Genomic DNA, 15338 nt, shown 5'->3' on the forward strand with positions numbered 1-15338 from the left:
CGTAGGATATCCATTGGCTTATTCCATGTCAGAATGAGATGAAGAGAATGTATAGTGAAATGAGACCATAAGTTCATTGATCCCCAAATTATAAAACCACCATTTTACATTATCAGATTTCATTCAGGAAATTTGCCCAGATAATTGATCTGATGATCCTTCTGTACTGTATTATTTTGATCCTGTGTCATTTCTTCTATAAGGTGTTCATCTGGAAGTTTAGATAAAGTTTAGGGTGGTGTTTTAGAAAGCTACAATAAAAAAAGCTGCAAACTAATGTTTACTTGGGGTTGGGTGGGAGAGGGTTGGTGGGAAGGGGGCCTGACACGGGAGAGTGGCACTCAGAGGCTTCAAAGGGACTTTTAATTTTCTGTTTCTTAAGCTGAATAGTGGCTGCATGAGTGCTTATAGTAATTTTATTCTTTAAATCACACGTAGACGTTATTTCCATACCTTTTGTACATGTGACATTTTAAGATTAGAAATTTGAAGAACTTAAGCTGATGAATATCCAATTATGCTGTACCTGTTTCTTCAATCGGTGGATTCTTGATGTTGGCAGGAGAATCAGATTTAAGGGTTACTTCAGCCACCGGTAGTACTTTTGCATCCTGAGTCCGAGACTCCTTTTTCTACCTTGAGGGGATCAAAAGCAGATCCTGCCTGCTCTTTAAGAGAGAGGGCACATATACTCTGTGCCCTTCTTCCTCCCTCCTCTGGAAGACCATGTGGGGCACGTGTCTGTCCTTCCACTCACATCCTCTAGACAGCACAGACATCTGTAGGGTGACCTGTAGCTGAAGATGGTGCTTTCACTGTGAAATCACATTGGAAATAGAAAGCTGTTAAGCTGTAGTTTGTCCTTGCTGAGCATTTGTGAACAGTGTTCCCCTATAAACTCTTGATATCTGCATAACAGATGTCTTATTTCCTGTGTTCTCTTAGGCTGGGAGCCATTTATTGAGCCATGGCCATGCTCTGTATCTTGGCAACAGCAGGCAGCTAGTCGTCTCCATCCTCCTCGACTGAAGCTGGAAGCCAAGGCCAAACCCCGTTTGGATATCAACATCACCTCTGTGCTAATTGGTGAGTGGAAAGTTGTCTCTAGAAGATCAGTACCTTTCTGTACATAAGTTCCTTGTCTAGAAGACTGTTAATCCTGGTTTAGCAAATACCTGGGCCCACACTGGACATCACTTACTCACCGAGGCTGCTTTCCTGATAAACCCTAGCCGGGCCTCATGGTTCTTTTCAGCCCATTGCTGCAGAGTTGGCACCCTTGTTAATGCTATCAGTGATCAAGCAAGAGCTCAGACTATTTGGGAAACATAACTCTCTCTCTGTTTGGGATGAACTCTCTCCCTGATGATGCGTGGTCACAGGTTTTTCTTAAATGTCCTAGGAGTGAGTTTAGATTCACTTCTTTCGGGCTACTCACACACAGAATAATTCTTAAAAGGTATAGTTTTTTTTTTTAAAGATTTTATTTATTTATTTGAGAGAGAGAGAATGAGAGAGAGCACATGAGAGCGGGGAGGGCCAGAGGGAGAAGCAGGCTCCCCGCCGAGCAGGGAGCCCGATGCGGGACTCGATCCCGGGACTCCAGGATCATGACCTGAGCCGAAGGCAGTCGCTTAACCAACTGAGCCACCCAGGCGCCCCCTTAAAAGGTATAGTTTTGACATTGTCTTTACAGTAGGATAAGTGGCCTGTACTGTGTCCCATCAAGTTATCATGTTGACCTGACTCTGAAAATCACTGGGTTGAAGGGTTGCCAAGCTAACGATGCATGTTCTGAACGTTTCTTTGAAAACCTTGAAATGTATGTTCCCGACTCGATTTGGTGAGTCGGAACCACCCTATGCTTGTATTTATGTCATCTAAGAGAAGAGTAATGTTATCATGCAATCAGGTGTTGCCTACCTTTGCTATCAAAACCCACACTCACTGTTTGAATTATTGATCTACATGATCTGATTTTTGATAATACTGTAGTTATCTGAGTGATAACACTACTGTTGCACATCTGTGAACTTTCTTCAGTGCGTGTGATCGAGGCTCGTAGGATATCCATTGGCTTATTCCATGTCAGAATGAGATGAAGAGAATGTATAGTGAAATGAGACCATAAGTTCATTGATCCCCAAATTATAAAACCACCATTTTACATTATCAGATTTCATTCAGGAAATTTGCCCAGATAATTGATCTGATGATCCTTCTGTACTGTATTATTTTGATCCTGTGTCATTTCTTCTATAAGGTGTTCATCTGGAAGTTTAGATAAAGTTTAGGGTGGTGTTTTAGAAAGCTACAATAAAAAAGAACTTACTTCCAACAAAAGAATTTTATTGATATTTCTGATGAGCATCTGTCTATTTAAAAATGGCTTCCAAAAGGCATTCTTGTCTCTGGTAAAGCTGTTGTTTTTTTCACCTCCAATTCCTTATTCCTAATACTGTGCTGAAACCCAGAAATGTTACTGTGACCTCTTAGTATTTAAGTAAATCTTATATATAGCCAACTATTGGAAATGAAAACCAGAAACCAATAATTTCTGTTCTAAAAAATATCATACCTTAATTAGTAGAAAAGGTCTTTATCCAGGGGTGGTGCATCATAATTATTTTGTTAACCTGCCCTTCCCGTTATATTTCTCCTCTCAAAACTGTAAAATCACTCCTGGAGAATTGTCCGCTAGATTTCAGCTTCCTGAGATTGGTGTTTTTTTGTTTGTTTGTTTGTTTTTTAAACAGCTTCCTCACTGGTTTTTCTGTCTCGAAACCCTGTCCCTTAGCATGACATAGCGTACGCTTCACAAACTATTTCTCTTTTCTAGACTGCTTTGCTATGTCCCTACCCTAGTATGTTGGGCCAGAGTCACGCCAAGGTATTCAGTGTTTTCTAAAAGGACTGTGTACTTTCATGTCTTTAAAATCTTTGTAGGGGCGCCTGGGTGGCTCAGTCGTTAAGCAACTGCCTTCGGCTCAGGTCCTGATCCCAGGGTCCTGGGATCGAGCCCCGCGTCGGGCTCCCTGCTCAGAGGGAAGCCTGCTTCTCCCTCTCCCACTCCCCCTGCTTGTGTTCCCTCTCTCGCTGTGTCTCTCTCTCTGTCAAATAAATAAAATCTTCAAAATAAAATAAAATCTTTGTATATGCTGTTCTCTTGGCCTGGGGTGTCTCCACACCCTTAATCCCATTGGTAGGTAAACTCCTGATCTCTGACCTGTGTTCGTTCCTCACGACCCAGAACAAAGGTCCCCACACCTCTGAAGATTCCTGTGGATCTTGGTGTGTACTCTGCCACTTCTGCCAGAGCAGAGTGAATCTTCCCCTGTTCTGTGCTCCTGTAAAATTTTATTGATGTCCTTGTTTTAGCTCCTTCCGCATTATGGTTCTGTGGTGATGGTTGCTTGGCTAACATTGATTTCTTCCAGTGGAGCCTGAGTTCTCCAGTGGACAGACTTTCTGAGAACCTAGCAGAGCGCCTAGCACGCAGTTAGCATTCAGCAAAAGCTAGTTTTGCTGAATAGAAATTATTTGACTTGAACCCTCAACCTTTTCTATTTCCATACTTAATATCTTTGGGGAATTCTTTCTAGACCAGTATGTAAGTACCAAGGAATCGTGGATGGCAGATTACTGTAAGCAGGAAAAGGAGATAGATTCAACCACATCAGAAGACTGGATGGGCTCTTCAGTGGATCCTCCATGCTTTGGACAAAGTAAGATTTTTCTCTACACATGTCTGAGTAAATCACTGTTGACCAACACAGTCATGTTTCATTGAGAAATCCAAATAGAATCATCATTTTCTGTGAAAAAACCTACAGGAAATTCTGACTGTCTTCTATAGTTCTGTTTTAATCTTTGCAGGAGACATTTTTCTGGCACAAAATACTGAATTTTTAATATGGGCTCCAATTCCACCTTTGTGGGAGAGAAAAGATGTGCAATATACAGTCTTCTAAATTCTGGTAACATTGCATATGAGCTGTGCGCCTGAAACACATCAAGATCAGCCACTGGTCAGTGTGTTTAACTTGGCAAAGCTTTCCAGTTGATTTGGACTTTTGGACTGGATTTTAAAAGCTATCCTTTCGGTTTTCCAAATCTAGAGGTGCAGAGTTTGGATATATTCTTGAGGGGAGGGCAGGCAGGATCCCACATGGAAGAAATTGTTAAAAGGAGGGCTCCGTATTGTTCATAAAGTAGGAAAGAATTGAATACCCAGCCTTTTGAAGAATAAGCAGTCCGTTTGTTCTCTGTTAACGATGTTTTCTTTCCTTATTTAATGCCTCACCATGGAGCTCTGATTTCCTTAGAGCTGGGGAGACTGGGGCGGCCAACCGTGTAGTCCTTAGTTGTTCCATAAGCCATTGTCCTCCAAATTCAACTCAGCCCCAACTCTTTCAGTGTGGTTTCTTTGGGGAGTCCTGGCTGGACTTCACATAGCTCATGAATGCCTAAATATTCCATCTGGTCTGCAAACATGTCACGGGAAGATGGATTTTCTTAGTTTGTGAAGTATTTGAACGGGTTCGTCTCTCCTCAGGGTGTAGAAGTGGACTCTATCTGCTGTGTACTTCTGGAAGGAGGGACAAGGAAATGTCAGCTATATTTGCTCTCTGTATTCCCCAGTTGTTGCTTCTGAGTCTTAAGGTCATTGCTTAGGAGCCAGGGCTGTTCAGATATCATCAGCTTCAAGTCTGGCTCCTGTAACCTTCCCAAGTTGTGTGTAAAAAGAATGTAACAGTCTACCCAGAAGACTCTAAATAATCTTTGTAATATGTAATGTGTCCTAGAGAGTATGTTTTGGAAATTATTATTCATACAAGGGGATCTTAAATCCAGATGCAGTGTAAACATGAGGAAGGCCTAATTTCAGGAATCCAATGAAGGATTTTCTTTTGTCTCTACCCCTCCACCTTTTTTAAAAAAAAACACTTTCTCCTCTTTCTTTGTAGTTAATAAGCTGCCTTCTCTGTGTTAAATGCCGTTGTGAAATTAAAGCTGGATTTTTATTTACTGACAGATTTTTATGGTTACTTAGGCTTGCAAAAGTAAATCTTTTTAATTAGACAATACGTGAGTATACCTGAATTTCCAAACCTTTTTTCCTACTGGACGTTCCTGGGCGGTACCACGTGTAGCAGATGGGATTGTATTCTTTTAACAGGTCTACTAAATTAATTGTGGGGAATTTGTCTTGAAAGTCTGTAGACTTGAACCTTGTTGAACAGATCACATCTTTCAGGTCCTCCTATTCATGAACATTTAGTTACACCTCCCCACCCCCCCACCCCCAAATTTGTACATTTCATTCAGGCCAGCTTCAAAATGAGCCCTTGAAATAGAGATCCTTAAAATGAAATTCAGCCTAAGGGAGCTGCTGATTTCTCACTATTTCTTTAGCAGGGGAAAGAAAACAGTGGCCTCGTTTTTTACATCATTGTTGGCTTTGTTCAGTAAGGGCTGCGTTTCTGCAGGTCGACCCGCATAGCATGGCCCCTTATGCAGTTTGTTAGTTTGGTATTCAAAGGACATTTGATGGAGATATCAAATGTAAACGTTCTAAAACCTTCCATGTTTAATTTATAGTATAAGTAATACTATGCCGTAACTCCTTGGTGGAGACTGTTTACACTTGGAATGCAGACTGACTCTTTCCCTTGAAATTTCGGGACCCCGGGGGATTAGCACGCCCCCGGCACTGCCTTTTCCGAGTCGGAACAGAGCAGCTGCCACCCGGTCTCGGTAACTTTTCCACGCCGTTGAAGAGCATACACACTTCAAGTGAAAAAGCCTCACAAGACTTGTCATTCCGTTAAAGAGAATGTTGACAGTGTTTTCTTTCCCCCGTTGAGAAAAACAGGAGCACGCTGCTGTGACACATCCTCCACAGTAAAAGCTAGCATAAAAATGTCCCGCTCGCTTTGTCATGTACTTTCTTAGCTCTTAGCAGTCACTGACGGGAATGATCCTGGAACTGCATGGTGCTTGCTATTTTTGTAATGTACTCTCGTTGTGCTTATGTTTTGGAGGTGAGTCTTCTTATTCACTATATTTATTCTTACCCTCTAACTTTGTCTCTCCTGTCTACCAGGCCTCCCCCTTGTCTACCTTAGAACTAGGAGTACAGCCAGTCTGACTAACCTAGAGCACCAGATCTATGCTAGAGGTACAGTATAGCCAAGCGAGGGCTTGTTTTATTTTCCTGTTTGAAGAACTGCCTTGTACATCAATTTTCTGTGAATGGGAGCTGAATGGGATACCCCAGGTTTGAGTACTAAGAGCACTTCCAGCTGATGAATATGACGCCTTATATCAGGAGCGGGCGATGTGCCGTGTCTTCCGTCCACCCTCACCCTCGGAGGGTATGGAGCCAGCTCCACAGTGTATGGGGCAGAAATACCCAGCATTGGAGGGTTTCTCATTTTGAAAAGCGAGGAAATGGAGCAGAGCATTCTCTGTCAGGCAGTGCTACAGGTCTTTGTTTATAGAATCCTCAGTGAACACTTATTCTTATGGCAATGCAAGGGGCTCTGTGGAGTAGACGTTATCATGATCAGGAATCAAGTGAAGAAAAAATTTACCAGTAAATATTTGCTTAGACACAAACCTTGATTTCTTCAGCTATAAATTGAAGTGCTTCAGAGACAGAAAATAAAATGTGCCCTATTTCTGTCTCTGACCCTTGAAGTAAATATGATAGGAAACACCGTAAACCTCCATGAATGGGAATCCCACGATGTTCATTCCTTTAGTTGTTTGAAGGAGTGTGATTTAATCGGCATGTGTCTGTACTTGGCTAACACCAGGTCCTGCCAGGGTCATGATATATTTTGTAAAAAAGACCTTTTGAGCTTCCTCTACCAGGGATTCAGACTAGGGGTGTTCACGCATGGGGGCAGTACAGGGGTTTTTCCTGCAAGGTTTTACCGAGATGGATGTGTAGGGGAGGGTTCACAAAGGAAGCCCATGATTGAATCTTCATGTATTAACGGATTTAGGCGCTCAGCTTTTCTACGTCTGTTATTTCATCTTTCGGGCTAAGCAGCCTGGGTGCCTTAGCTGATGAGGGAGACAAAGTAATTTGCCTTCATGCACATGACCAGCTGGTAGCAGGCCTGGGACTTTGATCTATTTCTTATGATTTACAAACCAGGTCCTTTCTGATGGGACTGGATGCTTCTATAGCATGAAAACTTAAACTGTTTATAAGGGCCACATTGCTCTGTGCAACAAGTCCAGCAGGCTAAAAATTTCCTCAGCCACGTGAAGCCTGAGTTGCACGTGAGGAGTCTTAGGTTCTCTAAGCCTATGACAGAGTGAAGTCTGGTCACTCGAGGCAGATTTTCTGGGGCCACCAGGGAATACTGCTCTCTTGGATGGACTTGGGAATGTGGTTCTCTGGTGCTGTGCCGAAGACAAGTGCACAGTTGATTGGGACCCTAGTGCAGGAGATGTCGGCTTTATCCCTGGTGTCGGGTTTGGATTTGTGAGCACTCCCATGTTATTTATTCTCAGCGAAGTGGGCTGCTGAAGTCTGTGCTGGTGTGTGTAATCAGCACAGGAAGCTTGGGGACCAAAGCTGTGTGCCTACCCTGACTGCTTCATTCCAGAGCCACATGCTTGTGACTGTCTTTATATGGGTTCCTAGCACTTTCTTCTGTATTACGGTGTGATCAAAGCCATTTGCCACCTGTTCTTTTTTAAATCTAATTTGCAAATGGAAACTTACAGTCTGGCTCACAGTGGGATATGAAAGCACATCTGGCTCCTTTCCCTCCTGGGTCCTTTATCTGCTGTAGTAAAGCAGCTCTCTCCTGCACTCCTGGAGAGGGAGGTGCCTTTTAAGGTGGCACAGTAAGTGCTGTTTAGCCAGCAGACAGCTCTTAAATCTTTTACTCCCCCTCTGCTCTTGTCACCAGCCTCACAGCTACTCCTTAATTTTGTACTTGATGTCATGTTTGTTTTTTTTTAAAGCCAACCTTGGGAACTAAGTGAGGCCATTGGCATGAGAAATGGGTGTATTCTCGGTGGTTATCTAGGAGTTATTCTAGGAGATTATTGTCGGAAGTATGTGGGGTGTTTCTAAAGACTAATCACAGAATTGTCGGGACACACTGCAGACTATTTGTTTATTTATCGGATTACTATTTCTCAGACTCCATTCAGCCACTATCCTTATCAAAACAGAACTTGCCTTAGCTTATTTTTTTTTTAAAGATTTTATTTATTTGTTTATTTGACAGAGAGAGAGACACAGCAAGAGAGGGAACCACAAGCAGGGGGAGTGGGAGAGGGAGAAGCAGGCTTCCTGCCGAGCAGGGAGCCTGATGTGAGGCTCGATCCCAGGACTCTGGGATCATGACCTGAGCCGAAGGCAGTTGCTTAACGACTGAGCCACCCAGGCGCCCCTTTGCAGCGTTTTATAGTACAAACTTCTGAAAACTTTAGAAGACACAAAGGAGAAGAAAAAAAAGTGATTACTTTGTAAAAGGCAGTAGCGATTACTGACTTTATCACCCTGGCCCAGGCCTTATTCTAGCTGTGGGAGAAGGCAGGGTTTGCTGCTTGTTTTGCTGGAACCTTGTGGACCTGTAAGGGACATTGAATTTTGCTCTAGTGTTCTCAGTGGGCAGGTGCGGTCACCTCGAGATGGCATTTTCCACAGCCACAGACCATGTGCGTCCCGGTCTTTCTCAGGCTGTCTTTGTGCTTTAAAGCTGGGCACGCAGGAAGAGTGGGCCATGCCCTCTTCTGTCGGTAGAGTCCATGCGGCGTGAGCCACGTATTGTCTGATTTGTTTCCAGGGCTGCGCTGTCCCACAGTGGGAGTCCAAGGCTGCTGCCTTGGTGGTTCCTGCCGCCACCTCCCGCTTTGTCTCAGTACCACCACGACCCACTGACCAGGAGAGGAGGTGCAGGCCCTTGCTAAGAGGAGCTGAGCCTCTCCCCTCGGCATGCCCATGCTGGTCCAGGCCAGACCACACGGCAGGGCAGTGGTGCCCGCAGAAGGATCTCAGGGCAGCCTGGGCACTGGAAAGCCGTTTCTGGCCACATGGACTCTCACTTCTCTCTGGTTACAGTCAGGTCTCTGGAATATGGGTACTTACACTTTTGGATTGATCAGTGTTTCTTTCCAGTTTCCCTGCTTAGAAGCTATTTTGTGAAAAGAAACCATACTTTATGCTCCTTTTGTAGTCTCCTCAGTGCCTACCTAATAGCAGACGGTGGTGGTATCGATGTAAAAAAATGAGCTAAAAATTCCATTTAAAAAGTTTTGGGATAGTATATTTCTGATCTTCCAGGGAGGGGGAAAAAGCTATTAGTTGAAAAGAATGTTTTTTGTTTTTTGTTAAAAGATGCGTAGTATGACTGAAGTGTAGCCCTTATAGAAAGGGAATCTTCTTGGACAAAGTTGGAATAAGTATGTGCGCTGTATCTTGCTACGGTTTGGGTCACTCACTGAGAATATATTCCTTGGGACTCGTGGGGTTCCATTTCTCTGTCTTGATTCCAGCCCGGTTAGGGCCTGCTGCCTTCTCCTGAGTTAAGGCCCATGAGAGTCGTGGGAGGATTGGGGTCTGGGAGTTGTCCCCCATCACAGCCAGTTGTTGGGGGGACCGTCACCACACAGCAGGCAGCAGAGGACACAGAGATCCCATGTGTCCCATCGACACACCAGTGGTGGCTCCATGTCTGTGGCCTCCACCGTCCACCCCTTTGCATGAGAGACAGGGGCACTGCTTGCAGGTCTGGGGAGGGTCTCTGCTTCCCAGGCAGAGGCCTGTGCTAACAGCCTTCCTATCTTTGCCCGTAGCAGAGGTGAAGACCCCCAAGCGCCGGCAGCCGTTTGTCCCTTTTGCTCTGAGGAACCACACAGGCTGCACTTTGTGGTTTGCCACCCTGACCACCACGCCCACCAGGTAAGGCCCACAGAGTGTGCCCCCCTGAGCCGTTTCTGCCACCAAAGGCTCTGCAGGACCAGCCCAGCAGTGCAAGGTGGGCCCCTTCTGGAAGCTCTTAGGATTGTATTTGAATCGATAACTTGCTGACTTGCTGAGATTTATGACGGAGTTGGAAACTGTAGCCGGAGAAGCAGGTCCCGAGTCTGAAATATCCAAATTATGACCCCGGCCCTGGTACACACCATGTTTAAGGTAAAAGTCAAGCAAATTAAGGATGTGAGTAGGAAGTGGGAAGGAAAAGCCATCTCGTCTTTTCTCCTCAGGCCCCCCCCCCTTTTAAAAGAAGCTGAATGTGGTTATTAAACCAAATATCTTGCATTTTTCTTCCAAGACGGCTTTGAAAACACCTCCCATATTCCCCTCCCATTTCCCCAAACAGAAAACAGTTCACCCCAGATGGAAATGGGTGGAGCTTGGAGAACAAAAGAGAATTTACCTGGGCCTAGTGAGGATGTTCTCTACCAGCTTCCTGCCCATGTAGACCTTGGCTCTCCCCTCCAAATACATGCTGATCTTTCCCTTTAGGGAACGAGGTGCATGAAGTAAATAACAGAATTGGCCAATTCGAAGCCACCTTTCTCCTGCCATCACTAAGTATGGTAATGCTCCTGAGGAGATGTTTGTTTTTCAAAAGTGGTTTAGGTCTGTTACATTCCAGATAGTCACTTAAAAACTACTTTTGAAACTCATGACTGAGTTTACATGTCCCGCTATGTACTGGACTCTTGCTGGAGGTACATGGTAGTGCGGTGATCACTTTCAGCTCTTTCTAAAGGTTCACCAATGCTGCGATTGTCACAAAGATCGTGGCAGTTCCTGACCTTTTAGGTCATCCAGGGAGCCAGGCTCTCTGGGCTGCTTCTGTGGATCAAGCTCCAGGAGGGTTTCTGCCCCCAGCCCCGAGCTCTGGGTGAGAGGGAATTGAGAGAGAAAGACAGACAAGCTGGTATTGTCTGATTTGTTTCCAGGGCTGCGCTGTCCCACAGTGGGAGTCCAGGGCTCGTTCCAGAAGGCAATGGCACATTTCTTGATGATGCTCACAATGTTAGTGAATGGCGGGAAGTCCTCACCGGGGAAGAGATTCCCTTTGAATTTGAAGCAAGAGGAAAGCTTAGACACAGGTAAAGTGTGGTTCATTCTTTTCCTCTCCCCAAAATATACTGTATCGATCTGTATGTTACAAAAGATTGTCCCTAGTTTTTTGCCTTTTCACTTACCTTTATTAATGATTTTAATGTTTCATTTTTTTAAAAGGTATTTTGAAAACCAATGTTTCCTTTTGCTATTTTGGAAATACACTTATTTCCATTAATTATCCCTTTAATTGACATGAGAGGTGATGGGGCCAGTGTGTTGCCCATAATTTGGTTGAGGCATAGGCAGGTGACAACACTCAAGTTCATTGTCTCCTCTCCGAGCCTGGTTTTCACGATGCAGTGGTGACGGGGTTTTTTGTGTGTTTTTACCTTTTTTTTAAATTGTAGTATGGTTGACACATAAGATTACATTAGTTTCAGGTGTACAACATAGCGATTCGAGCACATTATCCTGTGCTCGCCACAAGTGTGACTTGTGACTACCATCTGTCACCGTGTGGCATTATTAAAATGCCACCACCTGTATTCCCTGGGCTGTACCTTTTCTCCTCGTGACTTGTTCATCCCATAACTGGAATGACATGCTATTCTTAAAAGGTTATCAAAGCATGTTGATTTCGGTTTTAAGATATGTGTGTGCCACATAGCTCTTTGAGCAAGCAGGTGGTTTCAGGAAGCAGGGCCAGCAATGATAAGAAATTCCGATTCTAAGGAGGATAGCACTGACTCATCGAGGGAGACCGCTAGCCCGTGCACTGTTGAAACAGCCAGCCAGCGGTTTGGAAAAAACATGAAAGAAGGTTCTGTCTGGCTACTGAGAGGTCATAAAATGTCCTTTTATTTGCAAACATGTTTAAGGGGAAGGGCTCTCCAGTGGATAGTGAATAGGTTAAGATTTTAGCATTTGAGCCTCAATCCATTGTCAAGCCGAGCTGAAATTGAAGACCCCGGCTTCGGCCTTCTGTGCTCTTACGCCTTCATGGAGCTTGAAGTCTTTGTGTGCAAACGTGCTCCCGAGTGAAACCGTTCTTCCTTGTGCACAGCCCATACCAGCACACATTATTCTCTCAGGGCCGGGTTCCGCTCTTGTACCCCACCCCTCCCCGCCCCCATGACTGCACAGGAAAGATCGAGTTTATAAAATCACCGTGCCGGACACATGTACCTGGAAGCCACGGTAGAATTTCCAGGGACGAGTGGTGGGCGTGTTCCTGTTCCACAGAGTTCCTGGAGAAGCTAATTATAGAACTGCTGGCTGTATTTCTTCATCAGCTCTGCCTCCGTTGTGTCAGAAAGGGTTTGACCTCTTTGTCATTTCCGTTCTGGCGTACATGTCTGGTAACCCATTTCAAGTCCCACTGTTCTGCTTGAATTCATCAAAATAAATACCTTCTCTGGCTTTTCCCTCTTTGGCACACTGTACCCCACCTCCCTGCCTCCCTCCCCCCTTCCTGTCAGCTTCAAATCCAGTTCCCCATTTCAGGCTTCTGGCTTGAATTAGGCAAAATCTAAAATAGAATTAAATGTGCAATTTCCTCCTGTTCCTCCTGTTCTGCCCACTGCCTTCTGCTCCAATTTCAGCCAAGCCCTTCAGCCCTGAAACTCTGAGCGGTCCGTCTCTCATAACCTGTCTGTAGTCTTGTAGGACCAAAGCCAAACAATGAAATGTGGTTCTGAAAGAAGTAGGATATTCAACAGGGGAACCAAGAACAAAATGTCATTTTATGCATTTCCGAGAGTATGGTTTTATGATGAAATTGCTGGTACAGCAGTTTTACTAGCCCACTGGAATAGCTCTAGCTGACGTCATGATTTTATAGAGGGGGAGGTGGGGGTGGGGATGGGGGAAGGACCTGGGCTTGTGCACAGGATTTGCAAAGTTTGTGCAAAGGGAGGGTAAATGCCACTCTTGCTCAGGCTTTACAGATCTCGCACGTTTGTTTTAAGTATAACACCCAGTTAAAATATTCTCCTGATTTTTCTTGCATTAGGTAATCACCAAAAGGCTTAGCCAACTGGGTTTTTATGTCGTTATGTAGCAAATCAGATTTGACTCTTTGCTTCTACTTTCCTTCCCTTTTTAAGATTGTGCTTAATGTCCTTTCCCATGTTCTGCCTCATAGACACACCCACGACCTCCGGATTCATCAGCTGCAAGTGAGAGTAAATGGCTGGGAGCAAGTGAGCCCCGTGTCCGTGGACAAAGTTGGGACATTTTTCCGCTATGCGGCACCGGATAAGAATTCATCTTCCTCTACGGTGTGTGGCTGTCGAATGGGGGTTTAGTGGCACGATCGTGCCCCTTATGTCAGATAGTCAGACGCTTAAGCCTGTAACCTCTCTCTAGTGAAATTTTCTTGTTCCTCATTTCCCCTAGCTCTAAGAAGACATAAGATTATTTGGCGTCAGTCATAGACATTCGTAGTCGATATGTAGATAAGCCACCAATGGTTAATTTCAGTAGAAAAACAAGATCCAGGGCGCCTGGGTGGCTCAGTTGGTTGGGCGACTGCCTTCGGCTCAGGTCATGATCCTGGAGTCCCGGGATCGAGTCCCACGTCGGGCTCCCTGCTCATCAGGGAGTCTGCCTCTCTCTCTGACCCTCCCCCTTCTCATGCTCTCTCTCTCTATCTCATTCTCTCTCTCAAATAAATAAATAAAATCTTTAAAAAAAAGAAAAACAAGATCCAAAGTTAGTGTGAACACATACTACCTCACCTGTGTAGACCCATTTCATACTCAGTTGGCCCAACTGGAAGTTTATTAATCTGCCAAACGTGTATTGGCTCTGTTTCCACATATTGTTATGCTTTCTTTTTATAGATAGGATCTTCTTTACATTTCTTGTAATGCTGTTCCTTGATCCTTCTATCTCTGTGTCTCCAAATTCTCATTTCTGGTATAAAGACCGACGTCTACTGTTACTCATTTTCTGATCACACATCCTTTCACACACCCTTGCCCTAACGTTACCCTAGCCTGCAGTGTTAGGTGTTGGGGGGCAGCCGGGGGAGTGATGCAGGCGGCCTCCCTGTCGGGAACCTGCAGGTGGGGGGCATCCTGGCTGGTGTAGCTGCCGTGGGTGCTCTTGCTCAGCACTCAGTCATACTTTGTAGGATGACTACATTCCTTTCTGGGGAGCCAGTGATGAGTAGGAAAGTGCAGATTTGCAAAGACATCGTAGCTTTCCTTTTGCTCCCTTTATCCATAAAAAATACTCTTGGAGAACACTGTTCCTTCCACTTCTTCTCTTGTGCCCCAAGGAAATTTTGTCATGGAAGGACTAATTCCCCCAGAGATACCTTTCTATTGTGTTGATGTGTCCTGGAGAAATTCTGTGTATGTGGAATGGTTGAAAAATAAGTATTACTTTTCCCATATCCTCTAAGATAAGATGTTTTCTCTTCATGGTAGACCATACTTTTCTAAGATTATTTATAAATCCCACCCTTTCAAGCAAATTACATTGTCATTGAATTTAATGAGGTCTGTAATCTTAGGTCTGTGCTGACTCTCTGCCTTCTGGACTCTTTCTTAGATTGGCAGCCCCAGCAGTAGAACGAATATTATTCATCCCCAGGTTTATGTGAGTATGGTTTTCCTGTGTCACTGCATTTACTGAGTATATACACTGCGTTTGAACTGTACATAGACGTCCTGGTGATCACAGGACTGTATGACCTGAATGTGATTGGAATCAATCTTTGTCCTTTCCTATTAACGATTACCTTCCTTTTATAAGAACTTTCAAGGAAATGTTTTCACTAACTTGGTATGTTAGACTGAGTGTTACAGGGGAGGAGGAGAAAATGCAAATGTTGTGGTCTAAGGCTCCTTTCTCCTCTTCCCTTTTTCTTTTTTTAAGAGAGAGAGCGAGCACGTGCATGTGTGTTGGGGGGGGCAGTGGAGTGGAGAGGGAGAGAGAGAATCTTAAGCAGGTTCCATGCCCAGTGCAGAGCCTGACTCAGGGCTTGATCTCACCATCCTGAGATCAAGACCAGAGCCAAAACCAAGAGTTGGATGCTTAACCGAATGAGCCACTGAGGTACCTCCCCTTCTCTAAGTTAAAATATAAATTAACCGTGTATGGCTGGCTATTTGCATTTCCTAGGTTTTGGTTCCAAGGTCGTAAAAGTAAATAAGAATGAAAAATAGTGTAAGATTTTTTTTTTTCCATTTGGCTTTTGAAACATAATCAGAAGATGATATTAGAAAACTGTCCTCAGGTTTTTTCTTATAATTTCTTCTCTCTGATGGTAGTAAGT

At 44.4% G+C, this 15338-nt stretch overlaps 1 protein-coding gene across 1 annotated transcript in view; it reads left to right on the forward strand.

The window, feature by feature from the left end:
- VPS13D (vacuolar protein sorting 13 homolog D) overlaps nucleotides 1-15338 on the forward strand; it is a 238051-nt gene that overhangs the window by 86999 nt on the left and 135714 nt on the right. Inside the window, exons 38-44 of the mRNA XM_081816824.1 lie at nucleotides 946-1086; nucleotides 3603-3725; nucleotides 6107-6181; nucleotides 9829-9934; nucleotides 10945-11097; nucleotides 13197-13332; nucleotides 14612-14659. Of these exons, the coding sequence (XP_081672950.1) occupies nucleotides 946-1086; nucleotides 3603-3725; nucleotides 6107-6181; nucleotides 9829-9934; nucleotides 10945-11097; nucleotides 13197-13332; nucleotides 14612-14659 (782 nt within the window). The remainder of the gene's footprint in view (nucleotides 1-945; nucleotides 1087-3602; nucleotides 3726-6106; nucleotides 6182-9828; nucleotides 9935-10944; nucleotides 11098-13196; nucleotides 13333-14611; nucleotides 14660-15338) is intronic.

Source organism: Leptonychotes weddellii, chromosome 4 (assembly GCF_054177405.1).
Source record: "Leptonychotes weddellii isolate Sample4059 chromosome 4, ASM5417740v2, whole genome shotgun sequence".
Classification (NCBI taxonomy): domain Eukaryota; kingdom Metazoa; phylum Chordata; class Mammalia; order Carnivora; family Phocidae; genus Leptonychotes; species Leptonychotes weddellii.